We start from the raw sequence: 18,269 nt of genomic DNA on the forward strand, positions 1-18,269 counted from the left end.
TTGTTAAAACCTGTAAAAGTTTACAGCACAAAGAGTGAACCTTAATGTATGCAATTAAAAAAATCATTTAGGAGATTGAGGAGTTCCACAATGAAATGCAGAATGTAACAAAACATTCTAACTATATTACTTCACAGACATAATATTAAAAAAAAAACAGAAGTAAACAAATAACTCACTGAAGAAGGGAGTTGGGGGGGAGGATGCTGACTTAAGCAACTTTGGAAATGAGTGGAATCTCTAAGACTAAAGACAAAAAAAATGTACATAACACTGTACTCTAGTTGACAAAATTTTTTCCCATGGTGGTAGAGGTTAACAGTTCTGATATTGCTATATATGTGTACTGGAATGGAACGACTAAGTAAATTGATGGTGGATTATGGGACCCAGGTTTCGCACTGTTGGAGTGGGAGGCTATAGATAAGCAAGAGGAAGAGACTAGAATGATCCATGCCATAATTGATCACAATTGGAGACATCAGTATGAACTCATGTTTAGATTATTATAGATATTGATGGTTACACATAGACATATTTACAGATTTGTGTATATGTATGGGTTAGTATTTTAAAAATGATAAGGCTATGTCAAAGGGACACAGGAACTAACTGGAAGACCTCCCAATAGCCAAACCTGGAACAATCTGAACAACAAAATAAAAATATAAAAGAAAGATCCATGACTTCATTGGTATAAATAAATGATTGAATAAATGTATGTAGGAGAATAGACAAATTTCTGTGCAGAAGAATTTCAAATAATTGATATGGATACCCTGCCTTCAAAGACGTAGAACTTTACTCCTTAAGTGTGAGCTGCTCAGAGTGACTTCCTTCCAAAGAGTAAGGTAACAAAAGAGGAAAAATTAGTACAGGCAGTCCCTAGGATACGAACGAAATCCTTTCTTAAGTGTGTCTTTAAGAATTTGTAGGTAAGTCCGAAGAGGCACATACAGTTCTTATTTAGCTTCACTTTCGTGCCAGAAAAGGCTTGAAGTCTTTTCAATGTCTTAAAACTGCACATGCAGCAAGTGAAGGTGATTGTGATGAAGAATTTATTGCCAGTAGGGGTTGGTTCGATCATTTCAAAGTGAGGGCAAATTTACATAAAGTTCAAGGGCAAGTACGAGTTGTCCATATGTCGGACGTTCATAGCCCAGGGACTTACTGTAATTTTATAGTGGAGAAACCTGACAAAACACAACCTCAGACAGGTGATCATGTGATATATTGTGATATATCTATGTGATATATTGTGATACCTCTGTGGCCTTCCTCTGAAGAACACAAACCCCGGTCTAATCACAAACACCTCAGACAAATCCCAGCTGAGGGGCATTCTACAAAATACCTGACTAGTACGCCTCAACACTGTCAAGACCATCAAAAACAAGGAAAGTCTGAGAACTGTCACTGACAAGAAGAGCCAAAGGAGACATGACAACAAAATGTAATGTGCCATCCTAGAACAGAAGAAGAACATTAGCGAAGACTGAAGGAAATCTGAATAAAGTATAGACTTTAATTAATAATAATGAATTAATATTAGTTCATTAATTATAACATATTAATATAAGAAGTTAAAAAATAGAGGAAACTGGGTATGAGGTGTATGAGGTATATGAGTTCTCTCGGCACTATCTTTGCAATTTTTCTGTAAATCTAAAATAAAAAGTTTATTAAAAAATATTTTACCCTTGACTCCAAGAAGTGCATATTCTGGTGGAAAAAAGAGGACTGGCCATCAACAGTTAAAATGCAATGTGGTAAATACTGAAATAGGGATACTAAAAAGCGCTATGGAGGCATGAAGGATTACATGCCTCAAAAAGAAAGTAACACTTGAGCTGCACCTTAAAGGAAGAGTAAAAATCAACCCTGTGACAATGAGGAGAAAAAAAAAAAAAAAACATTCCAGAGAGAACAGCATGGGTACGGGATCAGAGGCAGGATATTTGGGGAAGAGTAAAAACTTTGGCGTTGCTGAGGCTTACAGCTAAGGGCAGAGGCTAGAGATAAGGCTGAAGCATCTTACATTCAAAACAAAACAAATGTTTAAAAGGTACCAAAACTGCTGGGCAGGTTTATTATTCCTTTCATTGTGCTGGAGCCCTGGTGGTACAGTGGTTAAGAGCTCTGCTGCTCACCAAAAGGTCAGCAGTTTGAAGCCACCAGCCACTCCTCGGAAACCCTATGGGGCAGTTCTTCTTGATCCTATAGGGTTACTATGAGTCAGAATTGACTCGACAGCAGTGGGTTTGGTTTTGGTTTTTCATTGTGATGCGTTTTCTGAACCACTACTTTGCTTACTTAGAAACACACAGTTTTGATAAGCTCCCAATATTGCCTGCACATTTAGTCACCTTATTTAGCCAGAAATTCCCTAATCTCATCACATACAGGCCTCCTTTTTTTTCTTTTAAAGAAAATTCTAACACACTACAAAATATTTGTTTATTATCTGCTAAGGCATTTCCACTAAAAATAAATGGTATCACACTTTGCGTAATATTTACATTGAATGCAACATGATAATGACATACAAAAAAACAAGCTATAAAATAGGGATTCATTGGTATCCAGAGAACAGCACACATTTGTTGCTTTACTGAGGGATATAATTCGGATTCTAAGAATTGTTCTTTCATTTGGCCACAGGCAAAGTAAATGTGTTCAAGTGTCACTTCATTTAAAATAATGTTAAGCACAAAAAAATCTTGTCCATTGATCTGTTAATACCTAAAATGCATTTTAATAATACCATTTTTAATTTTAGGGCATGCAGCTCTCTTACTCACCCAAGATTGCATATACAATGTAATGTTGCCTGATCATTTCTTTGCCCAATTCATTGTCACAGGTAAGACTAGATATGCTAGAAGTATTCATGCTAATTAGTTGAATGAAAACTTTTACTAACTTCCACTTGGGTATCAAAAAATAATCATGTCTCTCTTTCCTATGAGGAGCCCTGGCAGTGCAGTGGTTAAGAACTATGGCTGCTAACCAAAAGGTCAGCAGTTCAAATCCACCCGCAGCTCATTGGAAACCCTATGGAGCAGTTCTACCCCGTCCTATAGGGTTGCTATGAGTTGGAATGGACTCGATGGCAACCGGTTTTTTTTTTTTTTTTTTTTGGTTTTTCCTATGAAGAAAAGGAGATGCTTTTAGAGAAATGAAGCTTAGAAAAGTATAGTCGACCTGGGCAGCATTTAGGAGAAAAAGAGTTCTAGTCTTGGTTCTAGTAAATAGCCTTAATAAGTCACTTTACCACTTGGGACCGAGTTTCCAATTTCCATGAGATTGTCTTCAATTGTCTCTTACTCGATAATGGTTTAGAATCCTAGTGTTTCTGGGAAGGGAGAAGATGGGCTTACTGTTACAGATTGAATTGTATTCCTCAGAAAGTTATGCTAAAGTCCTAACCCTTGTACCTGTGAATGTGGAAGGAGGGGTTTTCTTTTTTATGTTAATGAGATCCAACTGGAGTAGAGTGGGTTCTAAATCTAATCTCTTCTGAGTGGTGTCTTATACAAAGAGCAGAACAGCCACAGACACACAAGGAAGGAGACAGATGCCATGTGAAGATACACCTACAGGCAGCTAAGGAAGGCCAAGAAATGCCTGGGGCTACAGAAGCAGAAAGAGACAAGGATCTTCCTCTAGAACCTACGGAGAGAGAAAGAGCCTAGCCCTGTGGGTGCCTTGAATTTCTATTCCTAGCCTCTAAAACAGTGAAAAAATAAATTTCTGTTCCTTTTTAAAACCACACACTCGTGTATTTTTTTCTTTTTGGGTTACAGCAGCACTAAGTAACAAAGACACTTACCAAAAATTAATTCTACACTGCAAGGAAAAAAGACTAGAAGTGAATTCTATTTTCTATTAGATCTATTTCCTTTTATATTTTAAAATTCCTACTCCTTAGAAAAGCTACTTCAGTATATACTGAGAGCAAAATAACATTAAATTTCAATGTATATGATAAAGAAAACCCAAATGTAGACAGATACATATATTTTTTTCACCAGCCCATTAAAATGATAGGGAGTAAGAACAATAAAGCATTAATTTTGATTTTCTATAAAGAAGCCTATTATACATCTAAATCACAAACAACTGTAAATTGTACATACGCCTATGATAGATACAGGCTAAAGACTGACCCTGTGTTTACTATTCAAGTGTCAGTTGTTTACTGGATCTGCTGTTTATCAAAGGCATTACCAGAGAGCCCCTTCTCTGTTTAAATAAATTTTCTTTTAATCAGAATAATTACTATAATTATTATTCATCAAATAAATTCCATCAAGCAGGATGTAGTGGTCAAGTCAAAGTATATCATGATTTTAAGATCAAAAAGAAAAGTTGATTATTACAAAATATAGTTGAGTACCATGAGACTTCATATACAGAAAAACTATTTTAATTGAATTGATGCCTCTACAGGAATCACTGAGAAGACCCTCTCTCAATAACAACATGAGAAGAATGTCCTTCACCTTCAGATTTTGCCCTTCCTCCCCCTTTTCTCATGGAACCATTTTTAGTGAAGTAGACTATAAAATAAAAAAAGAAAAAGTTACGAATAAAAATGACAAAAAAAGTATGATTGGAATAATTCCGTATTTTGCAAATTGATTTCATACAAATTACCTCATTTGATTCTCGCAAAAACTTTTTGAAATAAATAAGGCAAATTTTATCGTCTCCATTTTATACATGAGAAAACGGATGTTCTGAAAATGGTGGAGACTCTATCTAAGCCGCGTGATTGGTGAGTTGTAGATGTATGATTACAGATGGTTTTCTATATTCTGTCTCCTGTCCTTCCACCACAGCAACCAATATCTATTGTCTCTCACATAATTATTTGATTATTCCTGCCATTATGTTATTTTAAAGCTCACAAGGATTATCTGTCAGATTCATAGAGTGATAAAGGAATAAAAGAGAAAAGTAAATTTTTTCTATTTGGAACGAGACAGGAAGACAGACGTATACTTCATATATTCCATATCATCACGCTAGAAAATTGCTTCCGAGAATGATATCACCACAAAATATAAGCATAATTTTCTGAAATTGTCAACTCATTATTTCAAGTACTTTCAAAAGCTAACATTTCTATAATTCCCTGAACATATTCCTTTTCACCTTTCAAATGCATTTCAGTGTTAAGATGATTTAAAAGCCAGAAGGAATAAGTTTCAACTATAAGAATCCACTTAACATTTGGTGAAGCTATTCTTTCGTGTGTAGACAAAATAATGCATGCACAACAGCTAAACTTAACATGGGACTTTCGTTAATTGCGAATGAAATATTGAAGACTGCGATTACCTGTAACAGTTAATTCAGTAGTTCTTCTCACAACAAAGCCTCCATATTTTAATTCACAGGTGTAATTTCCAATGTCATCTTCTCTGACTTCTCTTATAAGCAAGGTACCTCTTTTGAACACAATACTTGGCCTCCATGTTTTTGTCCTACATTCCTACATGAAAAACAAAATTTTGATGGTGCGTATAATAATTGAAACACAGAGCAAAGCATTTTAATTAACTCAACCAAAAGGTAATAAATTTATATTTTAAAAGGACTAAGGAGTTTTAAATTAATGCTAAAGATTTTCATTCTTCAAATCTCCAGGAAACCAGGCATATGTATAACTGCAATTTGAAAAGAGTATTTTTAGTAAGAATCACTTTATTAACTTCTATGATTGGTGTCTCTAAATCAGTTGTTTATTAATTACTTACTTCTAAGAATGGGGATCTATGTTAAGATTAATCCTAATATCATTTTTAGAAGCAAATACTTTACATTTGATGATTTTGAAATTAATCATCTTGTTACTGATACCATAAGTATGAAATACATTATTTTAGTAGAAAGTAAAGAAAAAAAAATTAATACTTCTACAGAGGAAAATGCTATTTCAATATTTGAAATATGTTAATACTGCATTTAGAAATAATTCAATTCCTTCATAGCATTTGTATTCTACAATTCATTTAAAAAGACAAAATTTATATGCAAGGTCTTTACAGTCCCACAAATACACTTTCATTGTTGTTGATGGGCCTACCAAATTATTGTCTCTGAATTAAGGTTTGGATTATAATGATGTTGGCTCAGGAGATTTCTGTTTTTGCCAAGACAGAAGTCCGTTTCCTCTAGCCAGATTTCAAATCAATGGAATGAGGATAAAAAAGCTTTAAACGCTTTGACACTTTTCAGAGGTAATATTATTTCTAAAAAATTTTATTGGTAAATCAAATTTTTGCAGACCATTATTTTGATTATGTGGCTCAATGCCTTTGGGTAACGGGGCGGGGGCAATTATCCAGTTACTTCAGACCAAAATATACATTTTATGTGCTTATATTAGTTGCGTAAATTGCCCCTTTTTAAATGATTCAGATACTGACACTTTGAAGATCATATGTATTTGTATTATCACTGCTCTATGCCTTTTAGACAAGGTAAAGATTCATAGTAAGTAAAATATAACGCCCTATTGCATTAGTTTAGAAACAATATGCATTGAATATATCGAACACATATTTAACCAGAGTAACTTTTATGGTTTTCTACTTTAAGAAGCAGTCTTAAAATCTCATCTATTTAGAATCGAGAGGGTAACACCTAAGTCTACAAAAACAATCTGGTATGTTACGAGACTTTAAAATTACACACACACTATATTCCCACAAATCACTCCACTAGTGATGGCCTTTATAACTTAAAGTCAAAATGATTGTGGTGATGGTGGAAGCACCTAAAGGACCAGTGTGAAGTCAGCCATTTTCTTAAACTGAACGTGAGTGAGAGAGAATATATGTGTGTGTGTATATTTAATCTCTCATCTTTCAGACATTTTGAGATGCAGTTTGCAAAAATGAGAAATGACACCCAACTCTTACGAATAACTTATTAAGAACCAACTAAGAAATTGCATTATCTAGAAGGTGAATGTCTACATATAAAAAAAACCCATATACATATACGTATATATGTATACGTATACATATGTCTACATATATGTACTAGAAAAATATTTGTTCTTTTGAGACCTTGGGTCACATACCCTTAACACTTCCCTCCTTTGAAGCAGTCACCAGGGCTTCCTCAGAGTCCGCCTGTGGAAGGCAGACAAGCCACAGAGAATCAAGGGTGGGAAATACTCAAACAATTTTAAAAAGGGGGAAAAAAAAGAGCACACACACAAAACTCTCCAGCCCAGGAACAGAAACCAGTATTGCTAATATCTGAGTGTTGTTTAAGACTGCCTTGGATAGGAAACCAAGGGGAAGGGAGAAAAAAAAAATTTAACAGTTTCCTTGCTGTTCTGAACCCACCATTGCTTCTTATCAAGAATTAAAATTAAGTCTTAGAGAAGAACATTGCTGATTTTGGCAAAAATCCTTAAAAAAATCACAGAAGTTTTGTTTCTTGTTTCATTTCTAACAGGTTCTGCATTCATGAGCAATCCATCATGAGGGCTTACACTATGTATTTTGACATTTGTGGATCTAGTTACTAAGAGTTCCAAAACCCAAACCCACTGCCTTCGAGTCAATTCCAACTCATAGGGACCCTGTAGGACAGAGTAGAACTGCCCCATTGGGTTTTCAAGGCTGTAATCTTTATGGTAGCAGACTGCCACATCTTTCTGTCGCAGAGCGACTGGTGGGTTTGAACTGCCAAGCTTCTGGTTAGCAGCTGAGCACTTCAACCACTTCATCGCCAGGGCTCCTCTACCAAGATGTCCAGTTTCCTATATCCCTACTTCCAGCGAGTTGGACAAAGGAATTTTATACTAGAGATCTTTAAACCATGGATAAAATATTCTAGAGAAACATCCATAGCATCAACGTAGCAACAGTGTGTGTGCCTCTCTCTCTCTCTCTGTATTCTGTATATTCTTGAGTACTTTCAATAACGACATTTTCTTTATTCTGTGATATAAATAAGCTGAAGTATGTGTTCAAATCTGGAACTTTAGTGAAAGCAAATGATGTAATGAGAAGAACAGGGGTTAGATTATTCTCAAATCTAAAATTTCTTGTGGTTTTGAAGAAAGTTACACTCACACTATTTTTATAATATTATACATTTTCATCAGATGTAAATTCTTTAGAAAGCGTGCTTACATTTAAAAGGATTAGAATATGGACAAAGTTACATGTAGTAACATTCAAATAAGAAGTAATGTACCATTTTATCGAAGAGGCAAATCAATCCTTTCCCTGCTGAGTGGGGACATTTTGGACTGCTAACACGAAGACCTTTGAAGTGAATGCTTAATATATTTTAGCTCCTGAAATTATCAGTCCAGACTGTAATAGACTTGAAAGAATTGTCAATATAGAGAGCATAAACATATAGCTTATTACAACGAACTACCAATACACATATTGACTAAAATTTAGCAGTCACAGGTTCGGAGACTTTAATGACTACTACAACTTGCTGCTGTGTTTTAAGAAGGATGAGCTGAGCTATGTATGTACCACACACATTTAAAATTTTTATCCAATTTTCCCCAGAATAAGATGCACATTAATCTATTTATAGGCAATAAAATCATCCACAGTCCATACCTTGTACCAAAGGATTTCAGGTTCTCTGGTTGGTAGTAAAAAATCCTCTATGTCACGGCACGAAATTTCCTTGCTTTTGCTAAGTTCAGCCTTTTCAAAGTACTTCATCTTAGAATTGTAGCAGAGTCCAGTGTCATTTTCACCCACTGTCAGCGAGATGGATACTTTCATACAGTAAGTGGAGTTTCTGTAACAGAGCAGAATAAATATGGTGGCCTGGTGAGAACAAAAAGAAAGTGCTGCCAAGGCAGTGTGTTTAATTCACTCAAAAGAAGAGAAAAGCAAAAACTCCATTTTATGGTATCTTGGCTTATTGTACACTGCTCTGTCTTGTCGCCCAGCCTAAACAATGTTTGGTCCAGTGAAGCCGACTGCACATTTTTTATTTGCTGAAAAATATGTTTTCTGTTATATACAGGTTAGGCTTGAAAAAATGCTCAATAAAGATTTTTGTATCAAGAAAAATAGAAAACATAAAGGAAGATTTACATCAGGAAGGAAATCAAGCCTGGATTTATGCTAAAATTGGTAAACTTAAAAGAGAAGTAAAAAAATATAACTGACCTATTAAGCACTGAAGCCCTGGTGGTACAGTGGTTAGGAGCTCAGCAGCTAACCAAAAGGTCAGCAGTTAAAACCCACCAGCTGGTCATTGGAAACCCTATGGGGCAGCTCTACTCTGTCCTATAAGGCTGCTGTGAGTCGGAATTGACTCGATGGCAATAGGTTATTAAGCATAAAGGAAAGGCAGAAATAAGGTTGCCCCACTCTCTAATACCAAAAGCATAGGGGTTATCAATGAGTCTGGGTAGAAAACAGTCTTGGATAAAATAATTAAAAAGTCACTATCTCTACCCTTTCTCCATATCCATTTTTTTTTAGGACCTGGACTCTGGATTGTCAGACCACTGAAGCATTCTACTGTGTTATATAAGGACAACACCATCTTGATATGCAGATTTTATAGAATCAGGTCATTAAATCAGTGGCTCATCATTTTCCTTGCTGGTTCTTAAATCAAGTTTACAACTTGGAATAAGTGAGAATAGAAATCATCTTCAGAGAGCCTTTTGGAAGAGGTGGGACCAAAAGAAGTTTCGGGGTAAGTTGCACCATTTCTGTTTGTCTCAGGATATTCAATGAGCACCAACATTGTGTCAGGCACTGTGTTGGACACTGGGAATAAAGAGAAGAATAAAGCATGAGATTCAAAATTGAGCAGAGAACTCATTTGGTAAGTTCCCAAATGTATATTCATGTAGTTGGCCACCAAAGTTCTGGATTTGAATCTCACTGCACCCTATCTCTGCAACTATGGACAATTTATTTAACCCCTCTAAGTCTCAGTTGCAGTGCAGGGACAGAACTTGTCCCAGTATCAAATGAGATACTGAATAGGAATCTGCTTAACCTATTCTAGGCGCTCAGAGATGTTGGCTTTTCCCTGCTCTGTATCTGTACATGTGAACTACAGCTCCCAAGTCCTCCTCCTTATTCAACTAAGATGCTTTGACATTTGAGCAGCTTCTCAATTTAGATTCTAACTTTTGCTTAATGTTGATGTGACACGATGAGATTGGTCAGAAAATAGCTAGGCTATATATTTGGCTTTATAAAACCCAGGCTTTATATTGGGCAAAAAAAAAAAAAAAACTTCCACAAAATTAGAAGTCTTTTTATCTCTAGATTATTATATTAGCCTATGAGTAGATCTAAAATACTTAATAGGAGAAACCATTGACCATTAAAGTCAACTAGACCATGTGTCTGAGAATTTTGGTGGAATGATATTACATATTTCTCAAGCAGCTTATGGTCTAGGAGAAGAGATAGACGGTAAACAGTTGAAATTCAATGTGATAAGTACAACGAAGGGATATGTATTAATACAGTAGTGTCAAAGAAGGAAACAAGAAGGCTTGATAAGAAACAAAAAATGGTGATAGTGGGTTGCCTTAAAGAATTAGTAAGAATTTGGCAAGAAAGTATATTTCAGGTAACAGTATGTACAAAGACATAAAGGCATGAAACAACTGGTACTTTTAGGTAACTGCAAATAATTTAGAGTATAAAAAAAAATTTAGAGTATAAGGTAGCTACAAATGAACAGCAGGAACTGAGACTGGAAAGGTGAGCTTCAGCCAGACTGAAGGTTGTGTAATTCACTTCAAAGAGTTTGGATTTTATCTTGGGGGACAATGAAATTTGGATCTTGATTATTCTTTTTTTCTGGTTGTGGTGAGAAAGATGGATTGGACTGGAAGAATGACTAAATGCATTGAGAGGAATTAGAAAGCAACTGTATTCATTTGGAAAAAAGATGGCACCTCCAATGAAGACAGTGCCATTGGGATGGAGAGGAGGGAACATTCAAAAGATATTTAGGGCATAGAGTCAACATGACACAAAAGAGTGAAAGAAAGATCATGAAGACCTTCTCAAATGAGTATATGAGAGAATACTGAACAAGAAACAACTTTGAGAGAAAAGAGGGTGTGTTCAATTTTAACTTGAGCTTGAGATGTCTGTGGGACACCAAAGTGAAAAAAAAAATCGCCTTTGTGTTTGTCAGCAATATTAATTTTACTCCAGTATAAACTAAAGTGGAGCCCTGGTGGCATAGTGGTGAAGAGTTTGGCTGCTAACCAAAAAGGTCTGCAGTTCAAATCCACCAGCCACTCCTTGGAAACCCTACTGGGGCAGTTCTATTCTGTCCTCTACAGGGTCGCTAGGAGTCAGAATTGAATCGATGGCAATAGGTTTATAGACTAAAGCATGCTTTTTCCCAGGATCATTGTAGGATTTTTTTTTCCCAAGAAAATAATCATCTAAGTCAAACCATTACCTATCTTAGGATATATTCAAATGTATGTTTAGGAAATATTATTGGGTGCTCTTTGACTTGACCCTACTTATTTAAAAAAGTCTGTCTGGAATTTGATACAAGAAAAAAAAAACAGTTGCCATTGAGTCTGACTCATAATGACTCCATGTGCTGCATAGTAGAACTGCACTCCTATGACCTTGGAGCCTTAGTAGTACAGTGGTTAAGAGTTTGGCTGCTAACCAAAAGGTTGGCAGCTCGAATCCACCAGCCGCTCCTTGGAAACCCTATGGGGCAGTTCTACTCTGTCCTATAGGGCCGCTCTGAGTCAGAATCCACTCGACGGCAATGGGTTTGGGTGTTTGGTTTTGGACTTTTCGGAAACAGATCACCAAGCCTTTCTTCCAAGGTGCCCCTGGATGGGTTCAAACCACTAACCTTTCACTTAGTAGTCATACACTTAACCGTTTGCACCATGCTGGGATTCCTTTTGATATAAGGACAAACAAAGTCATCAGTAGTTTGGAGAGAAAGAAAACCTATGTTTCACTGTGTGAAAGATTTAAAATTAGGATTCACTGTTTTTTTTTTTTTTCAGAAAAATAATTATCTAAGTTAAGCTAATACCTATCTTAGGACACGTGTTAAGAAAATACTCAGGTTTTCAAATAATAGTGATACTCGTATAATGCTTTAGAATTCTTAAAGAACAGAATCTAAGAAATAAGTCTGTGAATTCTAATTTTGAACCTTCCACATAAATCTTTTAAATTCAAGAGTCTTAGTTTTTCTTTCTCCTCAAACAATTGATCACTTCGTTTATCTGTTTTATCACGCCTCATTGTATTGAATAAGGAGCAGTGGTTAAAGTCATCAACTGCTAACCCAAAGGACAGTGGTTCAAAACCACCAGTGGCTTCAGAGGTGAAAGGTGTGGCAGTCTGCTTTCACACAGATTTACAGCCTTACAGCCTTGAAAACCCCATGGGGTCACTATGAGTCGGAATCAACTCAACTGCAGTGGGTAGTGGTGGTGGTGTATTGAATAGGAGATAGATTTTATATATATATATATATATATATATATATATATATATACGCGCACACAAACAGGGTCCAGGTAAGAGCAAGAACCTCAAAGCCCAACTGCCAGAGTTCAGATTCCAGTTCACTTCCTCATCACTTTTGAAAACTAGGGTAAGTTACCTGACTCTTACAGGCTTCTGTTTCCTTATTTGTATAAGGAGAAAATAATAGTAAAGCCTTATAAGGTTGTCGTGGGAATCAAGCTCGTTAAAATATGTTAGCGCTTAGAACAGTGCCTTTCAGAGTGAGCACTCAGTGTTAGGTCTTGTCATTACTGCTGTGTCCCTTTCCCCATTTCTGTTCTATTCCATTTTGCAGTATGACCAGACAGTGTTCAGAAGGTGGGTTAGATCATATCACCATGATGACATCTTTAGTTCTTTGGTGTTCAATTAGTGTGAAGTACAAAAATCCGAACAAGTCTTTATACTTGTCATGGGGGATATCTGAGTGGGCTGGATAAGAATGACTGAAGTTGAGGAATAAAATGGACTCTTCACCCCAGCCCCCCTTCCTTCTCTCCTGTCAATGCAATTGACCCTAATCTTCAGAAAGTGGCTCCAGCTGAGCACACTAAAAAAAGAGCACACTAAGGTATTCTTATTTTCCTGATTTTTATTCCCTTGCTCTGTGAGGTGACTGCTGATTTACAACTGTCTGGTAATGCCTGGAATTCCAGACTCCCCAGGATAGCACTATTTTCAAATTACTTTCGATGCCTTAATACTTGTTTACTGTTTCTGTTCATCAGGAGGTGATTTAAAATGCTAAAAATAAAGCCACATTCAAAGAACGCTATAGTTCTATTTACTAAGAAGAGCTAACAGGAAGCAAGCAACTTGTGACACATTAATAAACATATGATCCCCCTGAGGGGAATTTACACACTCTTAAAGTAAAGAGTGCAATCTGCCATCATCAGACTTGCGCTAGGACTGCTACAGCACTGTGGCTGTCTGTATTCAGGGAAATGATACAGAATGGGGTAAGGAGAATGCTCCTACAGGACTTAAGGTGAAATCATCTACATATCTTTACTTGGCTTCTATTGTTTGTAACAGATGGACTGCTGTCTAGGCAAAATGTTAAATCATGACTGCTGGTGTCAATGCTTATAAAATGAAAATGGTTAGAGAGACAAGACATACATATATGTGCACAAAACAGAGTTGTTGATAACTGAGAGTCAACATTCAATTATCCTTTCCAGTGAAGAAAGAATATTAATATTGTGGTACAGTGAATTACTTAAAATGGGCCTTTAAGCCATTCATGGTCTTGTAATGATTGGGTGGGAATATGCAAATAAGGTGCTTGTGGCCCACCAAAGGGATTGGACAGCCTGCTAACAATGCAAATAATGTGCATGGCACCCTTGCAGAGGTGGGACCATGAAAATAAGGTGCATGGAACACTAATGAGGAGATTGGTCAGTTTTGCCATCCCACTAGGCTTAAAATGAGCTATCCCAGAGCCTAGAAGGGGGAACCCCACTACCACCAAGGAGAATTGGGAATGGAGTGTATCCTACACTGAGAATCTCCTAGACCCAGGAGACAGAGAGAGAGAGAGATCTTTAACACCACAGACCGTGTGAGACGGCAAGAAACAGCAGCAGAGAAATGGCAGCAGCAGAGCCAGAAGAATGGCACAAAATGGTCCAGTGGACTTCCCGGCCCACCGAGCAAGGTGCTATGGTAGGCAACCCGACCTACAGAGCGAGAGGGCTGAGTGCTTTTGGGCAGGAGGCTTCCTGGCGGAGTCGGATACCTCTGGGCATTTATTGGTGGAGCTAGAGAGCTGAGGCCGAGGCTTACTGGCAGAGTGGGGTGCCTCTGGACACTTATCAGTGGAGCTAAAGAGCTTTGTAACTCTTGTTCAAGCAGGGCAGAGACTGAGCTGGCCCAAGAAGCCTAAGAGACCCAAGCAGCCCAAAAGGCCCAAGAGGCCCAAGGGGAGGAGAGGCTGAGGGCTAGGGAGAAGCCTCATTGTGGGCACAGCCAAGAAGCTGTCCTAACCAAAGAACTACATCCTGAGATGTTCCTGATCCTGAACTGTAACCTGTTACTTTCCTAATAAACCCCACAGTCATGAGTATGATCTGTGAGTTCTATGTGGCTGTCGCTATGAATTATTGAACCCAGCAGAGAAGTAGAGAACGCTATAGGAGGGACTGTTGGTGTCAGAATTGGTAAAAAGGTTGGAAGATGAAGGTATGTTTGACCTCTGCTTCACAGGAATCAGCTTTGGGCTGTTGATGCTGATGATTTTCCCACCTCGTGAAGTTAGAGGAGGTTAGACCACACCACACTGCCATTTTTACGGTTGGTGCCATTTTTGTAAATATGTATAAAAAAAAGACCTAGTTTTCTTTGGCAAAGGTGACACAGCAGTACACACCAGGTACACAATATATTTTACAAACAATTCACATAAAGTTATGTCTTCCAAACTCCTGCTGTTACAGCAGAGGGACCCAATGCCTTAAGAAGGTAATGACTTGTCCAAGTTCTACTATCTAATTAGTGTAAGAAATTGGATTAGAACTCACATCTCCTACCTTCTATTTCATTGGTCTCTTCTACATGATACTGGAACACACATAAACTATGTCTCATGGATTGAATTGTGTCCCCTCAAAATAAGTGTTGGAATCCTAATCCCTACTCAAAACTCATTGCCATTGAATTGATTCTGACTCATAGCGACCCTATAGGACAGAGTAGAACTGTCCCCTAGGATTTCCAAGGTTGTAAATCTTTGCAGAAGCAGACCGCCACATCTTTCTACCACAGAATGGCTGGTGCGTTTGAAGCATTGAAGTTTCAATTAGCAGCTGAGTGCTTAACCACTGTGCCACTAAGGCTCCCCTAATCACTAAACCTGTCTGGAAACAGGGTTTTCTTTGTTATGTTAATGATACCTTATTAATGTAGAATGTGTCCTTAACCTAATCACTCCTGAGTTATAAGGAACAGCAGAGACATAGTACAAGCAAGCACAAACAGGGATGGGGTGGGGAAGAGGGGAAGGAATAGATGCCGCTTGAAGGTCACCAAGGAACCAAAGAAAGCCAGGGTAATAGAGCTAAGACTCTTCCCTTAGAGCTGACAGAGAGAAAGAGCCTCCCCCTACAGCTAGTGATCTGAATCCCTGAATTCAGGTATCTAGCCTCCTAAACTGTGAGAAATAAATTTCTGTTCTTTAAAGCCACCCACTTGTGGTATTTCAATTACAACAGCGCTAGGAAATGAGAACAACACACACACACTTTCTCTTTATCTCTTTCTTTACATCTATCTATAGCATTGTTTAAAGCAAATGAAGGTTACCCACACTTAGTCCCTGGTTTTCTATTATTTTACATTCTAAAATGGATGTGGTTTTCTGGAGAAAGGCAAAATATGATATAACTTCGATTTCTTTAAAAACTTGGGTCCTGAACCTGCCCCCCCCCAAAAAAAAAGGGCTAAAAGAGAGCTATCAGCAGGTCTTAAGGAAGTTTCATAACTTCTTCATTTCTTTCATATATATATGTATATATACACACATATCTGTATACATACATGTACACACATACATGTTTGCAAAAGGATTGGCTTCTGACTAAAAAGATTGCCTTTGGATCCAACCTTATAAGGGAGAAAAAATAATCAAACTGTATATCCAGTGCAAATATTGGGAGCAACAAATATTTTAGGACATAATGATATGACCCAGAAATAAAATTACAATAACTACTTTAAGTGCAGGCTCTGGAAGTCAGCAGAGCACACTGAAGTCCTCCACATGTTTCTCAGGAGTGGGCTACTTTGAAATAGAGGGCAATTCTGAATTGGCAGGCAGGAGAGCTCGCAGAGATTTAAAAATTCATCTTTTAAAGGATGACTGCCTGGCCCAACTGCACGCTAAGGTGTGGAAATTTAGGTAGTGCAGGCAGGAAGTACAAAAGAAAAATACATTTAGGAAAGGAAGTTTTGTGTATACCTAAAAAAAAAAAAATTTAGCTGATAAAATATAATAAAAACCATGCTACAGAATAACTTAGTGGAACAGTTTCAATTATTCTGTAGTGACACCCCTTTGCATGATAATGTGTACAGTTCAGTGTCTCTTTCTTACTCTAACAGAATTCCCAGTAACATGATTGCTAACTGCATCTTCTAACAACATCACTAAACACTTGACCTGTGTATTATGTTAATTCTCAGGTTCCTAGGGGAAATAACACTTCCAGAATGTTTAGCAACTTTTTCCCACTTTATGAAGTGCTGTGTAAGAAAGTTAGAGAGTAGATCAGTGCTTTTAAAGGACTAAGTTCCTCTAAGCTTCTATGTTTGATGTGATTTGCTCTAGCATTCATTGATCATTTTTCGAGTCATAATCTTTTCTTCTTATGAAAACAAATGCACAGAACATTTTTGAAGTGTCACAAACCAGCATTGAAAATTCAGTTCACTACCGACCTGGGCAGATCTGAACTATCCAGAGGGTAGTTCCTTAAGCATGCATTTGACCATGGTGTCTAATCATTAGTTCTGAAAATACAGTGTCGGGAATCAAAAATACCAAGGTTGGGTTGTTGACGGCGGCATCAATAAAAGCAGCTCTTTTGAGTTTTAAGCCTTAAATATACTTAACTTTGATAGTTTATTTCTATTCTTAAAGCCTTCCAATTTTGGTCTTTTTTTTATTATTAGCATTTAAGGGGATGCCTGAAGCTAAGCATGTGGTCTCTCTGTTTTATCTTTCTCACACACAGTATGCTTATAGCTACTGGTGCTAAATGTGAGATTTGTTTGGATTAGTTTTCCTTTTCTGAAGGGCTCTGGAAGACCTATTGATTTAACTGTGGTTGAAATCAGCCCTTGGTGAAAAGATTAGAGTGAGACCACCGGCCAGATGCTAAGACCTAAAACTGCCAGTTTATTGCCTTCTTGTTTGCAATTCTTCCCTGTCTTCTTTTTTTTCCTTTTTACATTTAACCAGTAAATTGAAGCCCATTTACAGTCTTCCACTAAGTATAAGTTGGAAATAATTATCTCCTTTTTTGGTAGAAAGTGATCACTATAAATCCATTGAAAAACCCGGTTGCTGTCGAGTTGATTCCGACCCATGGTGACCCTACAGGACAGAGTAGAACTGCCCCATAGGGTTTCCAAGAAGCACCTGATGGATTTGGACTGCCGACCTTTTGGTTGTATCTGTTACAACTCACTTCCCATTCCTCTCTCCCACTAGATCCTGGTGACCTCCTATCTGCTTTCTGCTTCTTGCCTTTTCTAGATACTTCATACAAGTGGGAACATACAATATTTGTCCTTCCGTGTCTGGCATTTTACTCAGCATAATGTGTTCAAGTTTCATCCATGTCACAGTATGCATCAAAACTTGTTTCCTTTTCATAGCTGAATACTTGGATCTACAACCAACACCCATAGAAGCAGCAGTCAAGAAAACAAACGACACATTGCCTTGGGCAAATCTGCTGCAAAAGACCTCTTTAAAGTGTTAAAAAGCAAAGATGTCACCTTGAAGACTAAGGTGCACCTGACCCAAGACATGGTGTTTTCAATCACCTTATATGCATGAGAAAGCTGGACAAGGAATAAGGAAGACCAAAGAAAAATTGATGCCTTTGAATTGTGGTGTTGGCGAAGAATATTGAATATACCACGGACTGCCAAAAGAACAAACAAATCTGTCTTGTAAGAAGCACAGCCAGAATGCTCCTTAGAAGCAAGGAT

General features: G+C 37.3%; 1 protein-coding gene across 1 annotated transcript in view; it reads right to left on the bottom strand.

Annotated features, from left to right (window-relative positions):
• The window catches only part of IL1RAPL1 (interleukin 1 receptor accessory protein like 1), a 1,405,042-nt gene that overhangs the window by 609,414 nt on the left and 777,359 nt on the right, over positions 1–18,269 (bottom strand). Inside the window, exons 4-5 of the mRNA XM_049871592.1 lie at positions 8,613–8,799; positions 5,347–5,500 (exon numbers count right to left, since the gene is read on the bottom strand). Coding sequence (XP_049727549.1) covers positions 5,347–5,500; positions 8,613–8,799 — 341 coding nt within the window. The remainder of the gene's footprint in view (positions 1–5,346; positions 5,501–8,612; positions 8,800–18,269) is intronic.

This window comes from Elephas maximus, chromosome X (genome assembly GCF_024166365.1).
Source record: "Elephas maximus indicus isolate mEleMax1 chromosome X, mEleMax1 primary haplotype, whole genome shotgun sequence".
Lineage (NCBI taxonomy): Eukaryota > Metazoa > Chordata > Mammalia > Proboscidea > Elephantidae > Elephas > Elephas maximus.